The 20358-nt window shown below is 44.4% G+C and overlaps 1 protein-coding gene across 13 annotated transcripts in view; it reads right to left on the bottom strand.

Moving 5' to 3' along the window:
* The window catches only part of TNS1 (tensin 1), a 368326-nt gene that overhangs the window by 102759 nt on the left and 245209 nt on the right, over window positions 1–20358 (bottom strand). For 12 of the 13 annotated variants that reach the window (XM_044438202.1, XM_044438203.1, XM_044438205.1 and 9 more), the window contains 4 exons: window positions 10703–10752; window positions 8467–8638; window positions 7770–7820; window positions 3742–3864 (listed from right to left, as the gene is read on the bottom strand). In XM_044438202.1, coding sequence (XP_044294137.1) covers window positions 3742–3864; window positions 7770–7820; window positions 8467–8638; window positions 10703–10752 — 396 coding nt within the window. Of the gene's footprint in view, window positions 1–3741; window positions 3865–7769; window positions 7821–8466; window positions 8639–10702; window positions 10753–19354; window positions 19905–20358 lie in introns of those variants that run through there. The other variant, XM_044438215.1, reaches the window with a different exon arrangement.

Here is a 20358-nt window from a genome sequence, read left to right as displayed (position 1 = left end):
TTATTATTACTGTGTAGTGCAAAACCAGCCTAACTCAGGAAAGGTCTATATTTTACAAACCTTTCACCTTGAGGTACCAAAAAGCAAAAAGGGGAGGTGATTATGGCACCTGCTGCCATCCAGCTACCCTTGATCTCAGAAGAAGTGGGAGGCAGATGTATGTATTTGTGGGGAGGAACTGTGAATGTGCATGAGCTTGCACTCACATGTGCGAACTGAAGCTCCCCAGTCAACACTGGATGTGGGGGGCCAAGCAGGATGTACACCTCTGTTTCAAAGGCTGGAGACCAAGTTACTTGAAGAGACATCTTCACCCATATTAACCAGCCCATACTCTGAGATAATCATCTGAAGATCTACTCAAAGAGCTGCCTGTGAAAATGACTAGCTTGGCAGGCACAAGGGAGAGGGCCTCCTTGGCAGCAGTTCCACATCTATGGGATTCCAGCAGTGAATGCCGGGCTGCACCACTGCGGACCTTTAAGAAGGCCCTAAAGACTGACTTGTTTCCTATTGTGTTTTCTTAAACATGGGCAACTGAACTGATAAAATGGCTTTAGTGGTAACTATTTATTGAATCTCCATGCTTTTACTTGGTTCAATGCATTTTTATCGCCTTACAAATGTACTGCTATTTATATTCTGTTATTTATTGTATATTGGATGTTGAAGGCCACTTTAGGAGAAGTTTTATCCTGTAGGCAGTTTGCAAATAAACGAACACCACAAAAGACGAACAACAATAATAAATAAGCCTTGAAATGAAAACTGAAGTGGCAGATGCTCTCCATAAAGCCAAGGAAACATATGACTATGCAGATTCAATCCCAGTTTAAGATCTCAGTTCATAAACTGACACTAAACCAAATGTTCTCATGTTGGTCCAGCACGGAACTTCAGTGCCGAGAGCTCCTGAGCTGGGGCATGCAGTCCCTCGAGAACTATGCTTGGCTCCTACTCTCTTGGCTTTTAGAAAGAGCATGAAGGCACATCTTTTTAATTTTGCCTCTTAAGCTATGTTGTTCTATTGATGCTTTTGCTGTTTTTTCCTGGTTCTATTCTTAAACAGTTTTTGTTCCTTCTTGTTTTGCAATAACTTGATGGATTTTTAGCAAATAAACCAGGATAGAAACGTTAGCAAATAAAAACCACATATCCATGAACAAAGGAGGAACTATGAACAAAGGAGGAACTAAGTGCCAATGCTGGCACACAAAGGTGGGAGGATAGGGAGGGGAAATAATGCAGCTACATCTTAACCCAGGGACACTATTCCCAAAAAGGCTATCCAAGTTGGATGTCATCAGCATGTCATGACACCTCATTCAAAAAATACCAAACAAGATCTCTCATTGGTTTAATGCAGATTTTGGAACAAAAACATGGCCCTACAACCAAGCTATAGAAATTAAATAATAAAAGGAAAGGAAAGAAAGAAAAGAAAAAAAGGAGAGACCAAAAGCTATAGTAAACATGCTTTAATCAGTCCTCTGCAGTAATCTGAACTGTATCAAGTCACTATGCATTTTCATTAGGGAAATTAGATACTGTCCTGGTTCACACCTTATGTTAATCAATGGTATGGGTTGTTGAATTTTAGGTTATGGTGATGTGTAAATGCAATTTCACTAACAAATAACTGCGAACAACCCAGAAAGAGAACCAAGGACTGCTGTAGGGTTGTGAACGCTGAGTTGTTTAAAGTATGGGTATTCATATATATCTATCCAAAATTGTGAGCTACTCATAGTTTTTTTTATCCACTAGGCTACAGAGGAAGCAGGCAAGAAGAGAAGAAAAGGGGAAGGGGAAGAACCAGCTGCTCTATATGGCAGAACTGCAGCACTGCAAGGACATCTGGGGTACCAGGAAGAAGCGGGCAAAATGAGATAGAAATAAACAACCCAGGCATTGAAAAACCAAACCCCAGTTTGTTCAACTGCCTGTCAATGAGTAGGGCAACAAGCCATGGGTTATATAAACTATGGCCTAGTGTTTTGCTACATGGAGATATGCTTCCTTCTCATTTCACAGCTTCCTGGGAGCCTAGTGAGCTGAGTGCCTAGAGCTCATGAAACCCCATCCCTACCAATTCTTTGCGCTAGCACGCGAATCTTCCTCCCAATACTCTCATCCCCATCCCATGCCGTGCTTCAGAATATGGACAGAAATGAAAGAAGGATCAGCATTTCCCACTGCCTGCACTGCTGGCTGAAAGACAATGCTTTGAAGAAATGCACAAAACCTTCCATGTAAATGTTTCTTTGATGAGCAGCAACACTCTCCCCACTCATATATAAGCAACAGAAAGCATGAAATCTCCAAATATAGTAACGGTGTTGCCTCATCAGAGTAACATCAGCAACACCGAGGCAACAGGAGAGCGGAAGCCTGAAGCAAGTATATCAACACTCCATGGCTCCCACCAGACAAAAATGGGCAAATGACAACACAAATTCATCATTCAACAGTGACCATGGAAAGAGCAGGATCAGTACGGCAAGAGTGGGTAGCCTCCACTCGCACTTTCTAAATGCATACTGGTTTTTACACCAGTTTCACTGCCAAGGTTTCCTTTACCGACAACCTTGGGAACTACCGTTTGGTGAGGATGCTAAGAATTCCATAGGCTGTAAGCTATCCTACATCAAGGGGTCCATTTCGAAACTTCCAACTGCAGAGGGAATTACTATTAAACCACTTTAAATCTATAGTACACATGAGGAATGGATGAACATGTCAATTACGTTTTTTCTCAATTTCTCATTTTTCTAGCCATAGGTCCAGCTTATCCCAAACTTTGAGATTCTTCCACTTTAGTTCCTATGCACATTTTATACAAGTAATCTGCTGACTAAAATGCCTTTTCAAGCTTTCTTTACCAATATATCCATTTAGGTCCCTCTTTCCCTTACTGACCAATATCTGTATGCCTTTTTTGACTGAAGGCCTCCATTGCAAAATCCAGAGAACTGAACATGCTGGAGGATAACTGCATTACAATTTGCATTTTGTTTTGAAAGTGCGAAATTAGATAAATGCACATTAAAGGCAAATGGAACAAATTTCTCCCCCTCCCTAGTACAGACATGCTCCAGAGCACAAACTTGGAACAGCCACGTAGAACTATGCGGAGATGAACCACAAACATAAGCAACTGCAGAATACAACAATAGCATCAAGAGCACCATCACATGGTAGCAGCCACAATCTCGAGTTTTAGGCACAAAAAGCATGAAGTGCTGGTGGAAACCCAGGTATTACTCCCATCCTAAGAACGCAGAGAGACTGAACCTTGTTTTCACCATATTTGCAGTGAAGATAGTTGGGAACAACATGAACTGAAAACTGAGTGTTACTTTCTAGCATGAAATGCTTTAACGCTGACAAAGAGAAATGCCCTGCACACAGCCACTCAGTTTATGCACCTGGTCATTTTTCTTCCTAATTCAGACAGCTCTATACTCGCAGCACATGGATCATGGTGAATGAAGGGACAGCTCCTTTCTCTGGCCAACAGTTCAGAAGACCCATTTGTCACACATAGGAAGACAATGGATGGTGCATTTGTTGAAACAGGGCTCATCCACTGGAACATCTGGATTTCATCTAATATGGGGTTTCATTTGCCACAGCCATGCAAAAGCTACCTTCTGCCAAATGGCCTTCTCCTTTCTCATGGCACCCTAGTCTGAGACAGGCACGATAAGAAAAGCCCTAACCTCTGCCCTTCTCTCTCACCTTATTATGGAGAACCACGACATTATGAGCATCAGCGTTGAGCCATGTATCCATGGCCTTGCAGATGCTGCATATCTTCTCCAGGGCAGGGGTGTGCAGGTCAGGCCATCCGAAATCCAGCACCTGTGACACAAGGAGGGAGGCAGGTTCCACATGAGATCAAATAAAACAGAAGGTGTTCATGAAGGGGAGGATGTCCTGCCCCCAGTCCTGAGAGCTTTTGGTTAGAAAATGCAAATGTACTTTGCCTGAGCATGCAAACCACATGCATCCGACAAAGTGCGGCAGCTCACTTTGGGCACGAAATGTATAGCTTTTGACTATAATGGCCAAGTTCATCATTTGGGTCTTAGGCCCCAAGAGGCTTCAGGCTATTTTTGTAAATCAGTGCAGTTACCTGCTCAGGAACCTGATGTCAGGTGATGCCACATTGTCACAGAGATAAAATCCCAGAAAGGAAGAAAAAGAAGCACAAATTCCATTGGAGGGGAAGTCCCTGCATAAGCAAGTCCTAATGAAAACTGATGGACGTACTCCTAATCGGCTCATGAGAGCATTGCCTGAGCACGGCACAACATCTCTAGGAAATTCAGCAAGTCCCAAAAAATTGTCCTCTAGCAAAATCAAAAAGGAGAGATCCACATGAACTGGCACATCATGATGGGAAGGATGGCAGAAAATGAGCGTATGATCTAGAAAGGGGGCTCACCCTTCCTCAAGTGCCCTGTTTTAACTTAAAAGCCATGCAGTGAGTGCTTGGCCACATGGATTGTGTTAAGTGCACGCATCACCGTATTACCACATCCATATCCCTGGTGATGACGGCACCACCATGGACTGTATGCAGGGCTGGGGAGCTGCACACCACAAAGAGCTTTTAGATGTCATCTGCATTAATTTTGTCCCAGGAAAGTCTTTTGTCAGCCTCTCCCAGGGGCCAACATGTTGCAATGGGGAGATTTCATAGAGTACAGAAACGCAGCTTTCCTCTCATGAAAGCTTCTCTAGGGTACCTCATGCAGAGCAAATGTAGTACAGTGATGAGGGTGTCGGACTGAGACCGGGGCAACTCCAGGTCTAGTGCCCACTCAGCCATGAAGTTCACGGGGTGATCCTGGGCCATTCTCTGACTTTCAGCCTAATCTGCCTTGCAGGGTACTTATGAAGATAAAATGGAAAAGCGGAGGATCAGGTAAGCCAATGTAGGCTTCTTGGAGGAGGGAAGGTGAGATATAAATATTCTCGTTTTTTTAAAGTTCCACCCAACAAAAGGGGAAATGGGAGCAGGTTTTCTAGCTCTTCTGGGAGCACTCTTCCCATCCTCATGTCCTAGGCAAACGGTTGTGTCACTGCAGTCATTCTGCTGAGGCTGTCGCTGAGGGGTAATTAACTGCTTTGCAGTGAAAGCTAAGAGCAGTGCCCTCAGGCCCACACGGTCCTTCTTGGAATAATCCACTCCACAGACGCTAAGGCTGTTTCTGAGAGCCCAGGGCAGATGGCTGAAGGCTCTTTCACAGCTCCTGTGAGGCAAAGGCCTTTATGTGGAATGGGAACTGCTCACTCTTAAGAGACGCATTTCAGCCAATGTGGCACGGTGGTCGGAGCACTGGACAGGGGACCAGGGAGATCTGGATTCGAGTCCTCACTCAATCCTCATGCTCACTGGCGGAATTTGGGCCAGTCACCAGGCCAATCCGCCTCACAGGGCTGGCGCTGGGAGGACAAAATGGAGAGGGGGAGGGGGAGGGGGAGGGGAGGAGCTAAACTGCCACGGATCCCTTGAAAAAGGAAAAAAGGCAGGTCACAGATGCGGTGTAGTGACAGCAATGATGCAGTCAATGAAGAACAGCCTGTGATGGGTTTTGGTGTATCAGCTAAGATCGTGAGTGACCCTGCCATGACTGAGCTAGCAAAGTGAGCTGAGACAGGCCTCCCGGCTTCGGCTTCCCCCATCTGACCTTCTGAAGCTTGCTAAGTTACTGCTCAAGAGCCTCCCCCAGCCTGGTCCTCTCCAGATATTTTGAACAGCTGCTCCCAGCATTCCTGTACACTGGACATGTTGAATGGGGCTCATGGGCATTGTAGGCCAAGGCATCTGGAAGTCATTAGGCTGGGGAAGACTGATGTACCAGAAGCATTTAAGCACTCAAGAAGTGCTCTATAAATGTGACATAAACAGATCCCTCTGGAAAAGCCCTTGCTCACTGCCTCCTTCCTTTGGTACAGCCAAACTCCACAGCAGCAGAGTGGCTGCTTCGCTCACGGGACACAAGCAACTTCCTTTCTCTCCCCACTGCAGATTTGAGGACAGTCTTTCTTTCCCCTCCTCCATGGCTATCCTGTGCCAACTCAACATTATCCATCTGCTGCCACAGTCACTCAATAAATAGGGTGGCAAACCAAAAACAACTGCTGCTCTTCCGGGATTTAGAGGAGAGAAACAGGATAAATTTTTCAGCCGTGTGCCTGGCTCCAGGTCGACGAACAGCTTCTGTGGCTGCCAAAGACAGCAGCAGCAGCACAGTGGGATTAGTGGACAAAACAAACCCAGGGAGAGAGACATGCATGGAAGGGGTCAAGGAGCTGTGCATCAGAAGGGAATCCAAAAGGAAGGAGGCAAGTGGCTAAGGCAGCACCCTTGGCTCTTCTTCATCCCAGGGTCTGAGCGTTTCACAGTGTCTCTTTCCAGAGATGCTCAGTCTGGCAGTCGGAAGGATGGTCCTGGGCTGCGACCGCCGATGGGTGCACATTAATCTCCCTGGGCCATTAAGTCCCTTTGTTTAATTCTTCAAAACAGGAACGTACAATGCAAACAGATCCATTTGGATCTATTTCCATTTCAAATTCCCCTCCAAACAGCTGTTGAGTTTTCCACTCAGAACAACAGTTTGTACATTTGGGTCCTGGGACCTCTCCCACAATGAGTTCATGTGCCCAGAGCCACTGAAAATGTAACAACATGCTTTTTCAAGTCCTGCCCTAATTCCCTCAACTTCATTTTTCCATCTAGCCATGGAAGCTGGTGATAGATTTAAGAAAATGATTGGATTAGAGGACACTAACGCACTTCCCACTATTTAGTGGCTTAATCAATATCTTTCCTCAGGCTTGCTTTTTGCTCAGCAATTTCTGAGGCCAAAAGGATGTAGGTTCAGGAAGTGGGAAGAGGGCAGAACAGGATCCCTAGATCAAACCCATTTCTGGTTCCCAAAAATATTCTGCATAAAGCAGGGATGGGGAACCTCTCTCAACACAAGGGGAGCCTTTGGAGATGCTCTTGAAGGCCATAATCCATTGAATGGAGCTAAAGGCAAAGTAGCTGGAGGTAAAGCATCAAAAATACTAGTATATTTTTACCTAAAAGCTCTTACTGTCAGTAAGTTTCTGGGAAGGCATACAGGTAGGCAAATAGGTGTTGTTTCAGCTTATTGAATCTCTCTAAATATCTCCTCGGTTCATCTCATTGATGTGCCCAAACATGAGCATCTTTCTTTCCACTAGGGAACAATATAAAACACCTTTCCCACCCACTTCCCAGCTAAAGTGTGACAGCTCAGGTGGGAGCAGGGGGATACACATAAATACACACTTTTGAACACAAACACAAATTCAGGGAACTGTATTCCTGCTCACATTCTTGCTTGCAAACTGGACATATCTGCACTATTTCTTAGCAGGAATGAAATGTTCAAACATCTACGGAGAGGCATTTTGACATTTTAGAACTGCAGCAGTGGTTTGAGGCTTGGTGAAAGAGAGTGGGCTCAAGAAAGGGGCTATGGCCATTTGTTGAACTTCAAAGGGCCGGATCCAGACCCCAAAAGGACTGGATTTGTCCTGCAGACATGAGATTCCTCAACCTTGGCCTTGGTTTTGCCATTCTGTAACTGAAATAAAAGTGCTGCCCTATTTTTCCCCCTTCAACCATTTACAAGCATTCCAACCAAAACCATTTGTTTTGCGCGCGCTCTCTCTCTCATTTACTCACTCTCCTTTCCACTTGAAATCTACAAGCAGTTCTGTCTTACCTTGGAGTGCAGCTTGCTGATGTCATGCCTCCTCTCTGACAGGTTAAAAAGCTAGTGGAAAGGAGGAAAATATGCAACATTAGAAAAGATGGTTTGTCTGGTGGACAGAGGGCTGGGCAAGAAAATGGCGGAAAAGCACATGGGAGCAACAGTGACAGACTCGGAGGGGGAGGGCATATGCTGCTGTTTGTTTTAATATGCATCTATGTGTCTTCTCCCTAGAATTACAAGGATGAGCTTTGAATTGTTTTTAAATTAAGAAATGAATTCTGAATTTACGCTGTTGTCACTGTGTGCCCTGAGGCACATCCACATATTTTATGCCATTTACTGGAATGGAAATGAGATGGATTTGTTTAATTGGCAGGCTTCCAAGACCTTGAAGCCACCAGCCTCAGTTCTGCTACAAGGACACAGCGGACAAAATAAGCAAGGTTGACTATGGCAAGTGGGCACTGAGAAACATCGTGAGATGAATGCACAGTTAAGAAGAAATAAATAAAGTAATGAGCCAACGACCAGGGCAAGTTCAGGCTTCAGTTGAGACCAATTACAAAAATAAAAATAAGAATGTTGCTGAATCTTTGATAAGGCATGAGCAAGGGGACAGAATGCAGCGTGCATGGCATCCAGTTGTTCTCTGCATGATCTTTTTTAAAGTGAAACATGTGTAACTGCAGTCGTGTAAAGGCCTTACCAAGTAACTGTCACCATGCTTGGATTTTAGCATTTGTGCCACCTCCTTCAGGTTGCTGCAGAAAGTCTGTTCCTCTGACAAACTTGCAAAGTTGACGGCAATGATCCGTTCTGTGACATACACCAGGTCTAGTTCACAAGTGTCCTCCATGGCCTGATTTAGGCTCAGACTCCTAGGTCAAAGAGACGCCATTGTCAGCAGTGTCCATAGTGGAGACGTAAGAGCAGAGGTCTAAAATGCAGTGGGCGTATCTTTGTGATCATCCCTGAACATCGTCTCACTTTGCTTCTGCTGTCAAGTCTGGAGTGTGTTCACTGAGTGTTACAAGTGGGCAATTCCTTTAAACTATCATTGCTCTATGGATGTTTTGATTACAACAAATGTGTAATTCAGAACATAACTCAAGAGTACAGATGGACAAATTGATTACTTTTGGTTTTTCTCAGTTTCAGCAATCATAAATTCAGTTCATTCCAAGCTTGAGTTTTCCAAATGTAGGTTAAGTTTGGAAATTATTGTAAAATTCACATGAAAAATCTTTTTTTTTTTTTTGCACATTTCTCCCACTACCACGATTTTTGTATGCAAGTTTGTGCACATGTGCACGCACTTACAAACACACATTAGCAGGTACTTTTCCTACTAAAATTAATTTTACTTCTTTTTTTTACTCATAAAGATATTTTTGTGGGCATGTTTGCCTAATATAAACAATTTCATGTGCATTGTTTGGAGAATTCCATTATAGAATTTGGTGAGTTTGAATTCCAAAGGCTGAGTTTTGGTTTCCATATTGGTTCAAAGTGCAAAAGTCCTGAAGTTCACATCCAAACAAGTTTGTTCCCCCATTCCCAGTCAGGAATAAGGTGATATCCCCTCTCAGCAAAACCAAACCAAACCTTAATTCTCAGCATTTCTCTTTTTCAAAGATGGCCTTCAGACCATCATGTAGCACCAATGATATTGAACATGGAGATGTGGAACCCAGTGGTACCCAGAGACTACAGCAGCTAGGGGAACTATGATAAAAATGATTCCACATTAAATATGTTGATTTGAAGAGTCCCTATTGCACTGTGTGTGCATGTTTAGGTGGGTGGGGAGAAGCTTAAGATTTTTGTGTGGAATTTTTGCAAACTGTATGATAAAGTGCAAGGTACTAAGGAAGAACAATGGGGGTCCTGCAGCACTTTAATCACTGCCAGATTTATTGGACTAGAGTCTACTTTTTGCAGAAGCAAAATATATACATTTGCAATACTGAATACAGGTCCTGAATTCAGAAACAGGCTCAAAGCATACTCATGGATCTGGGTGGGGAGCTATCTAAAATGAAAATTGGCATGCTCCACAATCCATACATTACTATTCTGGCCAGCACTTTTAAATGTGTAAAAAAATACTAGCAAAAGCATGGCATCCGGTGCAAGTCCGAGCCAGTAAACACATTTTCTGTGAAGAAGTAGGATCCCATATTAAAACCCATGGGAAGGAAACGGGGATTACAAATATTATGACTATTAGTGATAATAACTATTTAATAACTCCAGGACCAGAGGCAGCATGCCTTCTTTCCTTCCCAGGAACTTAAAGTAGTTTTCATAATTCTCTTCTTCCCCTCAATCTTATCCTCACAACAACAACCCTGTGAGGTAGGTTGGGTGGAAAGTCTGTGATTGGCCCAACATCACCCAGGTGGCTCCATGGCTGAGTGGGGACTAGAACCCAGATCACCTGCATCCCACTCCAGCACTCGTAATCACTGCAGTGCACCACACACACGCCACTGCCACAGCCTGGCCACTTGGGGGAACAGGATGCCAGACAGGCCTTTGGTCAGATCCAGCAAGCCTCTTTTCAGGTGCTTAAGGCTGCCTCATTCACTTCCACAATGTGAAGCATGAACCATTTCACTCAGATCTTCACGTCCTTCCACTGGGATCTATGTGCAAACATATGTTAGTTCTCTACGCTGTTATGGGGACCAAGCAGAATAATAGCAGGATCTGAACATAGCATGAAAACATGAAACAACTCTTTGGAAAATCTGACTTGGCATACCAGCTTTTGCAAATAAATGTCCCAAACATGGATCATCTGGATTCAGCAGAGCAGAAATATCAAAGAACAAAGAAGGCACTGCATATTCTAAAGTATGAATAATGCAGCATCATTGGTTTCTCAGGACAGGCTCCTACCAGGACAGGAAATGATCTCACCTACCAAGGAGACTTACCTTGAGGGTTTACGCCGTGCCTGAATAATTTTGGGGGATTTTGAGAAGACCTAGTAACACAACAAAAAGGGGAAAAATCCATGTTACTGCATTACATTACTTCAGTGCAGAGCAACACAATCAGCAAGAACTGAAGAAACTGAGTGCTTATTTCTTAGTTTCCAGATCTCATACTAACGGCAATTGGGCAATGAGATGGCACAAAGCGGAGGGGCGGGGGAGAGACTAGCTGGCTCAAAAAGGCAAAATCTCCACCGTCTTTAATGTTTCCAAAAAGCTCTTGCTGAAGTGGATTTATTTAGGGTTGCATCAGTCATAGTCAAGTATTAGTGTCTCAGAAATGCCCTGATTGTTGGTGCCAGGCTCCTCCTTCCACAGGATGCTTGCATAGACTTTAGAGGGACAGTCACAACGTAGCGCAGTTCTCTTGGCCCCTCCTACCTGCAGGGAGGGAAACGGGTGGGCACTGCCGCAGGGTCACTACCTAAGCAGTGGCACTGTTTTGTCTTCTTGTAATATACAAGTAACACAGCTACTCTGTGGCTACTCTTTCTATCACAGATAGCACGGAAAAGATCACCCACCTTTAAGAAGGGCAAAAATTTCTGAGCCAAATTAAGGAGTTCAGCAAATCATTCAGTGGTTGTGCAGGATAGAAACATTTATTCTGAGACCCTACAGAAACCTAGAGTACTTTTTGTCCAATTCGCTGAGGCTTGAGATTATAGGGAGTACCACCTTCGTTTCCTTCTGCAGCAAAAAGCAGGACCAAAAAGAGGCACTACATTAAATGTGGACCTAGAAGCTCCATCTTCTTCCCATCCTAACGCTCCCCCTCCCTCTCCCTCTCCCTCTCCTTTTTACTTGGGAGTGGACACATAGGTCCAATCTGGATCTTAAAAGCCCTCCTACCCCTATGTTAGACTTCTAATCCAGACCAAGGGCTGTATGTCTACCCCTGTGTAAAACTAAAGGAAAAAAACATAGCTGCTAGACATACATTTAGAGCAATGCCTAATCTAGCTCTTAAGAAGGATGAACTGAGTTTCCGCACACTGGGCAAAGGAAAAGAGAAGCTGCTTAATTATAACCTTTCTTGGAAGCACTATTCCCCAGTTACTTCTTATCCATGGTGAGATTTGGGAGAGCAGTGTGGACCCTGTTTCTCTTCCTTCACATGTGAAAACAAAGTTACTTTGGCCCCAAAGTTGAACAAACTTGCTCCAACCTGTGGTCTGTCCAAGTTGTGGTTGTTGTCTTTTTTTAAAGGAAGAGTACAGGAAAAGAAATGCAGACCTCCATGCAACATCTTGCTGAGCCAACTGTGTTTGAATTCCTTGGCTCTAGCAACAGAGATAATTTGGTAATTAGCAGCCAGTGCTTATAAATACACAGGGAATCAAGGTCCTACCAAGAATCATTATGAGACAATTTATCAAGCTGAGCAGAGTAAAGCCACAAGGCACAAAGAAGGAAGAGGAGGAGGAAGAGAGGACTTGCGGGATTTAATTTAAGGCTGTGTTGAAAGAGACATGCTCTTGAAAGCAAGTCAAGATAACAGGAGAAGGGAGGGGTTCGATATCAATGCATGCTTAGCTGCACACTACAGGCACAGACATTACTCTCCTCCACTCATTGATATTAAGATGTTTGGGAGTCCTTCTCTGTCCAAAGAAGAGAAGATTCCAACAGAGTAGAATTCAGTGACCTCCATTCCCCACTAAGGATAGAGAAAATACCATGGGGTGCCAAGATTCCCATGCATGACAAGCTACCCAGAGCAGGAAGGGACTACTATCCCCACTAAAGGAAGACGAAAGCATGGTGTGCTAAGATCTCCCATGCCAACAAGCTACCTCTGATGACAAGGGACTATCCACTGCACCGTTTCTCATACAGCAGCAGGACTGCAGGACAGCATGGCCGCGGGTCCCCAGGAATAAATGCTCACAGTGGGTCAAGCACTCACATGAGTTCTGGCACCATCAGCAACACTTGGAGACAGTGTGCACCACGTATGTTTAATGCACATGAGTTCTGTGTAAGTGCACCCAGACACAGTTGGCCTCACACAGCGGACCCACAATTATTTATGGCTTCTAATCATTCAGAGCTAAATGCTGCAAGGGTAGGAGTACAGAAACTGAATGTCTAACCACTCATTTCAAAGCAACAGTGTATTTTGTTTCGCTTTTACATTTGAATTGTATTTTTATATTTATAACTGTTCCATAGCAGTCTAATCTTTCAACTGTTTGTATTCCACCCAGAGATCTTTCATTATTTGGCGAATGTAAGTTGACTGGCTTCTCCTATTTGGAAGACATCTGGCAAATACACACATGACAATATGTTAGGCTTTGGTCATCTACCATACACACGCATTATGTTCAGTTCACACATAATTGATGTAGAATTGATGTGAATTCTGGATTACTGTTTATGAACTACATCCTCATATCCACCATTTGATTGCTTCCATTTGGTTCTGCCAGCAGAAGTGGCTAAACAAATGTGGAAGCCTCCAGTGCTGGCTTGTTCCGTATTTTATCTAAACCAGGATTCCTGGCTTGTCTGTTGCAAACAGGGCAGGAATCAAAAGATAAGAACAAAATTTGGCTTCAGACTCTGGCTTGCTAGCTGAGGAACAACAAAGGAATTCTGGTTCAGTTATAATGCTAAACAAACCAGCAGTGGATAGTTTCCTATAGTGATGGGAGAATGAGTGATATTTGAAATTGCTAGCATTCTCCAAGCATTGTCTCATTGCTCATCTCATGCTCAGTTCCTGTTCATTGTGGTATTCACTGTCTGGGAAAACTGCACAATGATCCAGTGCAAAATATGTACAGTTTTGCACAAATGTCTTAATTTGCACAAGCTTCCTCTATAGACTAATGTGGGGCTTCCAGTCTGCAGGGTGAACTTCATCCAAACTGAAAAAGTTGTACAAATCAGAAATGACCATATCTGGCAATATGTGATCATTTCTGGAAGATACATGCAACTTACAACTGCATCCAGAGCGTCCAATAATGCACGCTTGCATACTTGGTGTGCAACAATGAAATTCTTATTCATCCCTATTTGGTTGCTTTCCCTGGTAGAAGGAACTACACAGGAGCAAATAGGCGGCGTTCACTAGCACAAAATTTGTGATCAACAGACTACAGTTCACAGCAATTCTAGCTCCTTTTTATGAGAAAACTGGCTTGTTAGATTATTCTACAGCGGGAGTTCAGTAAATGCAGGCTACACACCTCATGCAGCCTACCAGGCTAAAAAAATTGTGGTGGCACTGCCTGGGGTTTCCATTCCTTATGCCAGCAGGAGAACCCCGGGGATTCTTTAGGAGGAGATCAGAGATACAAAAGGGATTCCTTTGCTAGTATTTGGAAGAGAACCTCCACAAAGTCCTTAGTAGCATTAGTCAGCAAAACTCTTCCCATATATCTCGTATATGTGTGTGTGTGCGTGCGTGCACACATGCATGCACATTTATACAAGTGTGCATGTATGTGCACATGTGTGCATATGTTGGTTTCTGCCATGCTGCTACATGTGCTCTCTTGTCTTCTTTTATACAAATTTGAAGAGGATCGCACAAATCCACATTTATAAGTAGTGATGATTCGGGCATGTGAATAAGCCTCCTTTGTATTCTTTGTTGTTCCTCATGATGGGCCATCGACTGAATTAGTGCAGTCATGCAAAAGGGACCTTTTCTTTGCATACAAGATGCTGAATGCTGGATGGAAGTGAAACCATCTAAATAAGCCAGTCCACTTGAGAGGTGTACAAGTGGAGTGCACTGCCAGAAGTTTGTATAAAAACAAAACCGGCTTGGCACCAACGTAAGAGGCAGGAGTGGCAATATGCTAGCTCAAGTGGTAAATTATCCAAGCAGCCTCAGAATTACAGACAATAAAAATATGCCTTTGTAAGATTGCTTCATCTTCATGATTACTCTCACTCCAGGAGCACATCTTAACTCAACTCACCTTCCAAAGATTTTCTACGGCCTCTAAAAGAAGCACTCTCAATAACACACTGAGCAGTCCAAATAATAGTTTAGCACACATGCAGACCAACTGGACAAGGCAACCTCGGATAGCTTTAACATGTGCAAGCATAAAATATGAGAAATATAGTCTCTAGTCATAGTTTTGCAAGCAAGTGCTCCTGAACTCAGGATGCAAGGGATTTTATACCCCCTTTATACCTATTTTGGGAAAGCCCAACAGAGTTTGCTTTACAGAGCGCCATCAGGAAACATTGCAATATAGTGCAAGAAGGTCTCCTCAAGTCATTAGAACTATACTGTTTTGTCTTGGCTTAGAACTTCATGGAACAAAATGCCAGGAGGAAATGTCTGAGTTGTTAGAGCAGGAAGCTTCTATTTATGCACTGTTCCCATGGCCCCAAAGTTCCATGTGTGCTCAGTTTGTTTGCCGACTTTGCGACCTCAGCTGAAACACTAAGTAGAGGGTTCTAATTAAAGAAAGATCCAACAGGGAACAACATATACATTCACACCTGGTTTGTTTTAGTATCTTCAGTTTCAACCAAGCCTTCTATACACCCAGGAAAAAGGAGAGTGATTTAACTTCTCAACCTCAGTTGGTTCTGCATGCAAGTCCACTCTTACCTAGCTTTGGCTGCAAAGCCTGAATGGCCATCATACCTAATTATTTCATTTTAAAGCAGCTGGTGATTCCATAACAGGAAGGGCAAGGGGGAGAATAAGGAGAAAGGAATAGTGGCAGCTCAAGGGCTTTGAAGGCATTTGGGCAAGACACTCTCGATGCACCTACACCCTCTCTGACTATACCCACTCAGTGTCACAGTCCCCAGCTGGCGCCTCATGCCCTCCCTCAATATTGCCACCACCACCTTGCTTGGCAGACAGAGAACCAGGGAGCAGGTAGGGAGAGCCTGCTGCTGCTTCTCCTTCTCATCACGCCAATTGCCTGACCCAAAGGTGAGCAACAAGCTGCAATAGTGAGAAGGAGGAGGAGGCCTCCTCCTTTGTCGGAGACCCCTGCTGGGGTGCAGACACACAGCCGATTTTTTTTTTATTTGTTTATTTATTTCACTGTTATACCACTCAATAGCTGAGGCTCTGGGCGCTTGATGAAAGTTAAAATTAAGCAAAAGCTAAACACACGCACACACAATTTTAAAAGAACAAAACCACAACAGCAATTGCAATAGCAATGATACAGAATAAAATGGGATACATAAAAACCAAATTACAAAGTTACTGGCGAAATGTGTTCTTGTCAGCCAGCTTCCATCAACTATCTTGCTGCCCTGCTTCGGGATCAGCTGAGTCTCCAGACCATTTGCAAATACAGTGCATTGCAGCAACTCAAACGAAGGTTTACCAGAGCATGGATCCCTGTAGCTAGGCTTTCTCTGTCCTGATAGGGTCCTGGGTCAGCTTCAGAGTGACAGCTCCAGGTCCAGAAGCACCCCAAACTATGAACCTCGTCCTTTGCAAGGAGTGCAACCCCATCCAGAACTGGTCCTATATCACGCAACTGGACTGATGAACCACCCACTAACTGCATCTTGTCTGGACTGAGTCTCAGTTTGTTGGCCATCATCCGATCCCTTACCATCTCAGACAGATTCAGAGTGGCCATTGCACTACCAGAGTTGGATGAAAAAGAGAGGTAGAGCTGAGTGTCATCCACATATTGGTGGCACGTTAGCCGACCTTCCCCAGTAGTTTCATTTAGATGTTAAATAGCACAGGGGATAACACAGAACCCTGCGGTACCCCATTTCATAACTGGCAATGATCTCCCAGCAGCACCTTTTGGAACCGTCCAGTCAAGAAGAAGCAGAGCCACTGCAGCACAGTGCCTCCTATTCCTAGCCCAGCCAGGAGGATGCCATAAGGAGGGTGCCAAAAGCGGCAAGAAAAATCCACATGGTCACACTCCACCTGTCTTTTTCCCAGAAAAGGTCACCTGACAAGGCAACCAAGGAACTGAAGCCTGATTGAAATAGATTTAGATAATTTATTTCATTCAAGAGTCGCTGGAGCTGTTCAGTCCATCACCTGCTTAAGCACCTTGCCCAAGAAGGAATGTTGGCCACCAGCTGGTAGTTATTAACATCCTCTAGGTCCAGGCTAGGCTTTTTCAGGAATGGCTCAATTGCAATCTCTTAGTGATGCTGGGAAGGATTGACGGCAAAAGGAGAAGAGGATGAGGCGGCTGGATGGAGTCACTGGGGCAGTGGGTGTGGGCTTGGGTGGACTCCGAGGGATGGTGAACAGGAGAGCCTGGAGGAATGTTGTCCATGGGGTCGCAATGGGTTGGGCATGACTTTGCGACTAAACAACAACAAGCAACTCCCATGTCTAACCATGCCTTCTCTTGATCGTGAGTACAAAGCAACCATGGTGGGCAGTTAATATGGAGTTGATTGGCTGCATGTATTATGCCTTCTGAAATCCTCAAAAACATTTAAAACCTCATCAGTGCAAAAGAGAACTATCAGAACAGAACTCAGTGGATAGGAATAACTATATCTTTTGAAATGAAAAGGATGTAAGCTAGCAATAACTAGCTTAAGTCCCATTCATTCTAATAAGTCTATTCAAAAGAGGCCTAACACCGAGTTCTACTCATTGACAAGAGTTTCTCCAGCTTTTCTTAGAGTCAATTCATTGCAGCAGCAGCAGCTGCTGCTGCTGCTGCTTTTGTTACATGCTGTCCAGTTGCCTCCAACTTATGGAGACCTATGAATGCAAGCCTTCCAAAATGTCCTATCCATGATGGCCTGCCTAGCTGTTCTGAACTACAAGCTGTGGTTTATGGATTCTATCCATCCCTTATTTATCCATCTCTCCTGCCTTCAACTTTCCCCAGCCTGATCGTCTTCACCAGTGAGTCTTCTCATGATGTGCCCAAGGTTTGACCACCTCAGTTTGTCATCTTTGCTTCTAGGCAAAGAGTCAGTTCATACATTCATGTTATTCACCATTCCTTCAGATGAATCAGATGGTGGCCATCAGAAGGCAAGTACAAGTAGTTTTATAAAAGAAAGTGTTCTCCTGGGGGGAAAAAAACCCCTAAGCCATGCATACTTAATTCAAAACTGATCATACTGCAGAGATTCACTGGGCCTTCAGACGAAGAGGAGAACAGAGGGACACGTGGCCTTTCCTGTTTGCAGGTTCTGTCAGCATTCCATTTCCTTTGGAGACTGATGGTGGAAGCCTGCTCCAAGTGCAAAAAGGTCTGTGGGAGTGCATCAGCCCAACATGCACAACAGCAAAACTCTTCTCTAAAATTGTATTTTCATTTTTTAAAAAGTGGGTGCTATCAACTGAGAAATGAGAAAGCTCGCGCTCGCTCGCTCGCTCGCTCGCTCTCTCGCTCTCTCTCTCTCTCTCTCTCTCTCTCTCTCTCTCTATTGCACTCCTGCCTAAATATTTACAAATGGCAGAGAGCCCTTGACATGGCCAATTTCCTCTTGTTCCATCACTTTACTGCTGCACAGGTTTGTCCCATACTACATCCCTCCTGTTTAAATTGGGGAACTCCTGAAATTCCAGACTCAAGCCACGCACAGCTTGCCACAGCATCCATTGCCACAGCTCCCATTCACACACCCTGCCCCATGTTAACAATGAATAGTATATGTATATTGTTAAGCCATGATTGCAGAATTGCCTGTGGTCCTTTAGTCTGATTGCAGAATTCCATCCTGCCCAGCAAGGACTGAGCTCAATGCAAACTCACCATTGGAGATGATTAATCAGCATTCTTTTCAGCATTCTTTTTCCTGTTGTGTATGAGCCTCCCTGTGCAGCGTTTAGGCACTGCACAAAAAGAACTCTGATCAACCCCCATTTATGATCAGATCAAAACTGCTCTTGTGGCTTCTACCAAATGCACATCTGTGTACCAGTAACGTAAAGGGCTCAACAGAAGATGGAAGGCACACAAATGAGCCCACAAATGAGTGAAGAAACTGAAAGCTGTGGCATTCTGCAGTGCCCAGAACTCTGCACAAAAGTGGCTACAGAACAAAGCAATGGAAAATTCCTAATACTTCCTATAGAACTCCAGGATCCAGTGAAGAATCCAGATGAAGACTCATTTTGGAAGTTTCTGTGCACTTCCCTACTCCTTTCCTGCTCTTGTACATACACACAGGCGCTATCACCCTCTTCTCACACACTGTGCAGACTGTAGTTTTCTTTCACACACACGCATACAAAGAGACACAACCATTATTCCTTGTACACATACTTTCACACACGAAGGGGACACAAAATACCCTGCCCCTCGAACACTGCAGAACATGCATGCATGCAAGCACACACACTGAGGACCTTCTACCATTCTGTAAGTTAGCATATTCTCTCTGTGTGTTTGTGCGCGTGTGTGCGTGTGCACATGTTATGTGCACTAATTCTATTTCATTATATTATATTATATCTATTCATTCTATTCCATTATATTATCCTATTCATCCCATCCTGCCCAGGAAGAACTGAGCCCAATGCAAATCCCTCTTTGCAGATGCTGAGCCAATTCCCAACCTGTTCCTATGGATGAATCCAATTATACTCTCCAGCCCACCCCACAGACCACACACGCATGTGCCGAACCCTGAACAAAAGCCTACCTTCGGAAGAGTATTCCATTTCCAGGGCATAGTGTCCACTCTTCCTGCAATCTGCATCCAATGTGATCCCTCTCCCCTCTCTTCCAAGAGTCAGCCCAGTCAAATCCACAATAATAAAGAGCCAGTGTTGGATTAAACAGCAGCGTGAGCTTGACACACAGTAGGCACCATGCTTGGGCTGGGCAGCCTATGATGCAGCTGGCCTGGTCCCTGTGGCTAAGCGCACGATATACCATGCCAGGCACAAACAGCTCCCCTGTTGTTATTGCTGCCAACAGAAATAGAGCCCCACCCCTTCCTGAAACTCTCTCAACACACACACACACACACCCCACAAGAGAGAGTCAGGCAGATATCAGCTGATAGGAATAGCGGCTTCCAGGAGAGCAAAATGCTCAGAAGTCCAGGATCCAGGCCCAGGCAGAAGGATGGCAGTGCAAACGATCTCCCTGTCAGCCAAGAGACTTGCTCTCAGTCCCACTGCTTCCATTCCTGTTTGACACACACCTTGCTCTGAATTCTCCTGGGGTAGCCAGGACAGTCAGTCGCAGCAAAAGCAGCAGAGAACCACGAGTCCTCTGCCTCGGGAACCAATGAGCAATCAACAGTGTTGCTCCAGAAGAGGGGTGGACAGAAGGTAGACCTACTGGAAGATCTCAGTGATTTGTAATTGATCAGGGGAAGCTTCCGATGTCCAGCTGTCTATGAACAGAAGGAATGAAATAGCTCCCCAAATTTGGTTGCTGAGAAAGTATGCTGGTATTGATCACAGATTCTGATTCTTGGATTCAGCATGTTCTCAGATACATCCTGTACTTTAAGTTTTAGCTCATGTCTGACAACCTGAGTCATTATTTTGCATCTATACTTAGGCCCAGAGGAAGGTCTAGAGGCACTTAAGACATCCACCATTTTGAAGCTAAGTAGGTCTGGGGCTGGTCTGAGCTAGCTTGGAAGGATTATATTTATATCCTACCTTTCCCCTATTGTGGAACTCAAGGCGG

Source organism: Varanus komodoensis, unplaced genomic scaffold, assembly GCF_004798865.1.
Source record: "Varanus komodoensis strain SLA01 unplaced genomic scaffold, ASM479886v1 scaffold32, whole genome shotgun sequence".
Lineage (NCBI taxonomy): Eukaryota > Metazoa > Chordata > Lepidosauria > Squamata > Varanidae > Varanus > Varanus komodoensis.
Note: the sequence above shows the minus strand (reverse complement) of the source record. Positions and strands in the feature narration are given on the sequence as shown.